The sequence below is a fragment of the Pelobates fuscus genome, chromosome 10, assembly GCF_036172605.1.
Source record: "Pelobates fuscus isolate aPelFus1 chromosome 10, aPelFus1.pri, whole genome shotgun sequence".
Lineage (NCBI taxonomy): Eukaryota > Metazoa > Chordata > Amphibia > Anura > Pelobatidae > Pelobates > Pelobates fuscus.
Genome location: NC_086326.1, coordinates 90,270,941 through 90,277,888, shown reverse-complemented (window position 1 = coordinate 90,277,888; position 6,948 = coordinate 90,270,941). Strand labels below are relative to the sequence as shown.

The following is a 6,948-nucleotide window of genomic DNA, read 5'->3' as shown; positions in this document are numbered from 1 at the left end:
CGGGAACAACAAACACATGCATCATTTGCGGATTTAAAATATGTCATATATACCACTTTGCATTCTTATTTTAATTTCAATATAAACCACATCACCACGAATTATCCCAGGCTGGATTATTCTATTATTTTAATACAAATACTGATTTGGAAAAAATACAGTATAATCAGACAAATGTTTAATCTAGGTACCATATTTCAGTATATGTTTCATCCCTTTCTAAATATATGACGTTCTGAGTAATACCTCTGCTACTTCACACAGTATAAATGTAATAGGAAACACTCATAATAATTTATAGTTTCCCGAACTCTTCAACAACAATGGTAAGTCCATTTCTAAATATGCTATTACCGTTGGTACATATTTCAGAAGTATGAAAAAACCTCCTTGGCTTATTCAAGTTTGTCCCCAGGACCTACCAAAATACTAGAATTTCATGTGTTAACTAGTTTGATACAGGTGAGTTAATCAGTGGCTCAGTAATTTTTAATTACTGCACCTGCACTCTGGTAGAGATTACCCATCCTCAAATCATGGTGGTCTTTTGGTGGGTTATGAAGACAAATTTGAAGAACCCCTGTTCTAATACAACTATTTTCACAGAAGAAGGCAATGTCTTAAGGGGAAGCTGTAGGCACCCAGACTACTTCATCTAATTGAAGTGGTCTGGCTGCAGTGTCCCTATCCTTTTAACCTGCAATGTACAACATTGCTGTTTTAGAGAAACTGCAATGTTTACATTGCAGGGTTAAGTGACTGTCTCTCAGACTTTGCATGAGGATGTCCAGCATCTTGAAAGACCCCATAGTGTTACATTGTAACACTAATATCTGTCAGGAATGTCTGAATAACCCTTCACATGTATATATTGTTTTAAAAGAAGACAACCTAAGGTATTAAACTTGGGGTATTTTGACTCTTTTTATGCAACCATTTTACCACCAATCTATGCCAAATTTAAAAAAATAATAATTTCAGATTTTTTTGACACACGTGGCAATTTAAGAATACATGTACGGAGAACTTTAAGGATTACTGCCAAAGAACACCCTGATGTGTGTTCAGCAACATCTCCTGAGTACAGTGATACCCCCATGTATAGGTGTGTTGGGTTCTCTGGGGGCTAAAATACCTTATTTGGATGGTGCGCATTCCAGTTTTCCAACTTGGAATTATCACAGCTGGTCATCATGCACCCATGTTCTATTTGGGACAATTTTGAAGCCGGGGATGGCCGCTCCGCTTTTGCACCCTGCTCCCTCTTATGCTGTGCTGGTGCCTCTGTGTGACCAGTGCCTCTTCCTCCAAACTGCACACGTCACTCGCATGACCTTGATTCCACGTGGGGTCTAGGACCTTATCATCCTCCAAATCGTCTTCCACCCACTCCTCAACCCTGCCCTCCTTGCCGGTATGCACACTGCAGAAAGCCACAGTAGTTGGCACCTGTGTTTTTTCAGCATATAAAGTCGGCAAAGAACATATGGACATTGTTTTAGAATTGTATCCAGGCAACAGTTTTCCCTATAAACTGACCATTTTAGTTTGACGTGTGAGGGTTTGCCCCAGAATTACAATATTGTTGAAGTACCTCTTAGCTATTGATCACTGGTTTAAATATAGCAGCTTGTTATCTAGTAGTTTCTAGTGTAGAAAATAAAAATCTGTTTTCTATCACTTAGATCTGTGTAACAAGTGTTGTAGGTGTGAAACAATATTACAAGTGACCGATGTAGTAAATTCGAATCAAAGTTCCATTTGCAAAAAAAATTCTCGCCCATCTTCTGTGGTTTATTGCATTTTTAAGATGTAGACTTATTGTATCACACTAGTCATGCACAGGTAGATTGTCTGGCACGTTGTCTTGGTGTTTGTTTTTTTAACTTTGTAGTTGTGTCTTTACACAATATAGAAATGTATATTAATGCTTCTGTATATGAAGCAATCACAATAACACTTATTTTTCACTTTTTAAAAAATAATCAGGCTGCACAAAAATCGGTAATTCACAATATGACTGAAAAGGACATGAAAGGATGCATTATGATTTAAAAAAAAACACACTACATGAAGGTCCTGTTCACTAGAGTGTGTAGTCATGAATGTAACCAGTAAAACTTTGTTGTTTACAGCCACTGGTTGGCCCATACATATTTTAAAACTTGTTTAATTTTGTTGTAGCATGACTTGTAGACATGACGAGCAGGCCCCAAAATGTACTATTTAGCAGATTAGCACCCAGAAAATTAGAATTTTTACCAGTGCGCTGTAAGCACAATATTAGACGCTTCGATTTGACTCTCAGATATGAAGTGCACCCCACTAATTTAGCAGTTTAGCACTCAAGTAATTTTAAGTTTTAAAACTGCAATGTGACAGCAGTATTTGACGCTTCTATTTGACTCTCAGATATGAAGTGCACCCCACTAGTGTACTATCCCACTAATGTACTATTTAGCACAAAAAAAAAATGACTTTTAAAAATCCGATGTAACCGCGGTATTTGAAGCTTCTATTTGACTCTCAGATATGAACTGCACCCCACCCCACTAATGTACTAGTTTGCAGAATTCTTTCCTAAGCTGTCCCTATCAGCGGCAGCATCCTCTCCCTACACTAATAAGACCGCATGTGCGTGCGGCGCTACTTGACTCCAGCTTATATATAGAGGCTGGGTCACATGCTGCACTGGCCAATCACAGCCATGCCATTAGTAGGCATGGCTGTGATGGCTTCTAAGGGCACAAGAGTCAAACGCTTGTTGATTGGTTGCCCTGCAGCCTTTCAAAACGCGCCATTAAATCACCGAACACCAAACTCCAACCCGAACATACAGTGATATGTCCGTGTTCGTGTCCGGGGTCCAAAAAACCTAATATTCGGTACGAACCGACACTTTACAGTCTGGGTTCGCTCAACTCTATTTAATATGCAATAGTTTCAGATCATTTACAGATTACGTGATGCAAATCTGTGTTAGAAACACCCTAACGTGTGCTGTATTTACTTTTATTGCAGAAGATCTTATTGGCACTTGCTGTAGCCCTTTCCGTATCAGTTGCCCTCTCAAGTGCTGCGTGCTCTTTTAAGAAACTGACATTAAATGTTAAAACAAGATCTGCAGGTAAGACATTTATATATAAATGTAAGGCTTTTATAGTTTCTCACATTTACTATTTCAGGTGGAGGGTGGCAAGTGAAGAAGAGGCAATTGCCCCGTATCACTAGCTTACGAGGCTTGTGGACAAGGGAGTTGGTAGATGGCAAAAGACCTGTGGCTTCTGCAGTAATACATGGATCAATGAACATGTATACAGTCACGTTTACTCTAGATAACTGCAGTAATAAATGGATAGTGCTATCAAAAATATCTGAAATATTTACTTTTTCAACAAATTAAATAAATATGAATGTTTATAAATATTTATTCTTTTAGTATGCATGAATAATGGAGAAGTTCATGCAATTGGTGATGAATGGAAGGGTCCAAGCTGTGAGAAGTGCAGTTGTAGTAACAATGGAATGCAGTGCTGTTCTACGTAAGTATTAGACATTTTACCTTACTTGAAGGGACCCTCAAGGCACCATAACCACTATACAATGGTGCAGTTGTTATGGTGCCAAAAGTCTTCAGACTCCATCTGTCACTAATATGTCAAACTGCTTATGAATGGTTTCACACTTAGCTTGCGGTGTCAGGCCCTTATGGTCCTTCCAGTCTAAGGTGGACCGATAAAACAGAAGTTCAATCTCCTAGGTTATTATGCAACTAGTTAATTTTCCCAGATTATCATGCACCTCATACCAGGTTTAAAAGGTTTTTCCTGGCTGAGAGCCGTCAGCTAATATTCTCCAATGAAAACTCTCTAAACACCATGAACTTCAGCCTTGTCAGGCCAACTCAGAACGGAAGGGCTGTGGGCCCCTGACACAGCAAGGTAAATGTTAAACCGTTCATAAGCATTTTGACAGATAAGGGACTGAAGACTCCTGGCACCAACTCAAATATATTTATGTCTGAGTAGATAATTAAAAGAAATAGAAAAAAAATGAAATATGCCTCTTGCCTATCCTATCCCTATTATTTAGTAAAGACATATTTTGCTGTAATTACAGAGTTATGTATCTTCCAGTCGTGCACACGGTTTGTGATATATTTGCCCTTTTTTCTTAGTAGGTTTGCTCCAGCTGGTCTCACTAGAAAAGATAAGGACATTGACTAGACCACTGCAGGATATTCAAATTTGAAACACACTATAGCCTATATTTCTTTCAAACACACTCTAAAGCCCCTATCCACTGACAGTCTCTTTTCACATGCACACGCAACCCCCACAGCAGCATCCTTCCAACAAATGTAACCCTATATGTGGCCTCCCCTCACACATTCAAAACCATAAGAAGCCTTCCCCCACACATGCAACTCTAGAAAGAGCCTCCCATACCCAGAAACCCACAGGCAGCACACACAGAACTCCACAAGGAGCATCCTCCACACTACAAGCTGTCACCCCTTACACAAGCAATCCCACATGAAACACCACGAGCAGCATCCTGACATACACAAAACCACACAAGCAGCCATAACACACAAACTTGCATACAAGAATATCTTCTAGTCCAGTCTCACTTTTGTAATCTGGTATCCCAGATTATCTGGACACCAGAGCCAGGTCACCAGCAAATGCAGAAAAAAAATGTGTCATTAAGTTTTCTTGTGCTGTGTCAATAAACATAGCAAATTTTCCCCATGTGAGACACTGTGCATGGGTTGTCCTGGAGGTGCCCGGAACTGACATAACACTTTGCCCTGCCCCTCTTATTGGGCAGCTCTGTATTTTAATGCCTGGGCTAAATTTCTGGGATAAACTTTTGTCCCAGTCTGGCCCTATTTACAAGGCATGTAAAGTTTATAAGAAGAAAAAAGATACCAAAAGACTACAAAGGTATATAATGCCAGGGGAACAATACTAGAGCTGTCCTGGGAATAGCCCTTCTGTGAAAAAAATTCAAAATTGAACAAACAAAGAAACTGTTACCAAAGGAAATACGGAGCAGTATACAACCGGTATTGTAATAAAGATTATCATGAGTATTTAAAAAAATAAAAAAATAAAATATAATTGGACAAACTAATATATATTAACTGTATTCACACCCAGAGTTAGTACATCGATCTTATCCTGTCTAGAAACCCCCTGAACTGAAAAAGCTTTGCTACCAGTTTCTATTTTTGTTAAGTTTTGACGTATAGTTTATGTATACTACTGGACTATAACAGTCTGTTAAATAACTAAGCGTCTTTAATTCTCTAAACAAAATATAATTGTAATATTTATGGCAAATTGATGCATACTTATTGCAATCTGTATTTTGGTTCTGACTTCTATAGATCCAGAGGATTGAGAGTTGAGGATTATTCAATCACAACCTCAGCTACTGCCTGATATGTCAAGGCATTTACTTTTCATCCGATTCTAACAGCAACCCAAAGTTGTAAAGAATTGATTCCCATTGACTTTACTGAGAATTAAAATGAAATGCTAAATCGTATGTGGTGGTTGGAGGGTGACTATCATGGCAGCTTCCAAAGGATGTACCATTCATCCTGGCTGCACCTCAAGTGAAAGAAAGTCAGATTAACTTGAAATTTCTCTAGGCTGCACATTAGTCAAACTCCAGTTCTGATAATCCGAGTAATATCACATCTTAGGTAGACTCTGGTGAAGTTGGTTCTAGATATATAGATGGGACAGTTACAGTTATTGTCACAAATTCTCATTAATAAACGAATTAATATTATTTAACCTAATCTCATTTAAAATGCAAGTTAGCAATATAGTTTATAAAGGCAAGCTTTTAATGCTACTGGATGTATCTGCTTCATTACTCTTCTTTGAAAATATTATCATTATTTTTTCACCATAACAGCTCAAGAAGACCACAAAACTTTGATAAGGAGGAATGCAAAATGATTTTTAATAAAGAAAGCTGTAGTTACAAGGTGGTGAGAAAGGATGACCCATCACAAGAATGCAAGGTCACGTCATATGTTTTGGGTTAAAACAACAAATTTTGCTGCAACTCAATTCACTCTAAAAAGTAAATGTTCATCTGCCATCTTTACAAGGAGGAGAAAATGTTTCATATACAAAGAAAAATTGAATCTTCTGATCTTCACATACATGCATCAATCATATTAAAGTACTCATGCTATTGGTGAAATAAAAATAAAAATATACATTAAATCAAGGGAAGTGGAAATGTTGTGGTGTTCAAATGTGTACAACTATGTACTGAACCTGGTGCAGTTAATTAAAGCAGCTCTGAAACTTCTGAGCATTTCTAAAAGATTCATATGGTCATTTGCTAAGGTGAGAATTCAAAGTGGATATCAAATGTAAAGCCAAAGTAGCTGAACTCATAGAGAATCTTTCCAGTACAGCTTTACTTTAGTGAATACACTTTAACAATTTAGAGCCAACCTTGATTCATTGTCAAGCCTGTCAACAGTGGGAAACAGGTATAATCTTACTTGTTAATAAGAACTACTAGTATTTATATAGTACATTTCTCCCACTTTGACTCAAAGTACTTGCTCTCAGAATTAACCAAATCAGCAGCTGAATAATAATCGTGACAGGTGTATAGCCGCCATATGGTCAGTCGGAACCTAGGACAAAACCCCACATACCTAACCCAATAATACGCTGACACTAGGGTATATGGGTAAAATTGTCCACAGCTTTTATTAACCATTATAACAATTAATATCATAAGTTTATCATTAATAATAACAATCATAACAATATAATAATAATTTAACATATAAATATGGGTCATTGCCCCCATACTCTGCCCTCGCATCCTTCTTTTAATATAACGGGCAATGACCCCCAACATAATAACACATATATATATCTTTAACAATTTACAACCTTACTC

At 37.6% G+C, this 6,948-nt stretch overlaps 1 protein-coding gene across 1 annotated transcript; it reads left to right on the top strand.

The window, feature by feature from the left end:
• Positions 1-312: 312 nt before the first annotated feature.
• On the top strand, positions 313-6,246 carry LOC134575832 (beta-microseminoprotein-like). The gene is made up of 4 exons (XM_063435266.1): positions 313-326; positions 3,022-3,127; positions 3,440-3,542; positions 5,935-6,246. The coding sequence occupies exons 1-4, from the start codon at positions 324-326 to the stop codon at positions 6,065-6,067; spliced, it is 345 nt and encodes a 114-aa protein (XP_063291336.1). The 5' UTR covers positions 313-323; the 3' UTR covers positions 6,068-6,246.
• The last annotated feature ends 702 nt before the right edge of the window (positions 6,247-6,948 follow it).

Bases quoted from the DNA above. Each gene is read 5' to 3' on its own strand.
- LOC134575832 (XM_063435266.1), top strand. The intron at 3,128-3,439 runs GTAAGACATTTA...TTATTCTTTTAG, and splicing joins TGTTAAAACAAGATCTGCAG to TATGCATGAATAATGGAGAA. The intron at 3,543-5,934 runs GTAAGTATTAGA...TCACCATAACAG, and splicing joins GGAATGCAGTGCTGTTCTAC to CTCAAGAAGACCACAAAACT.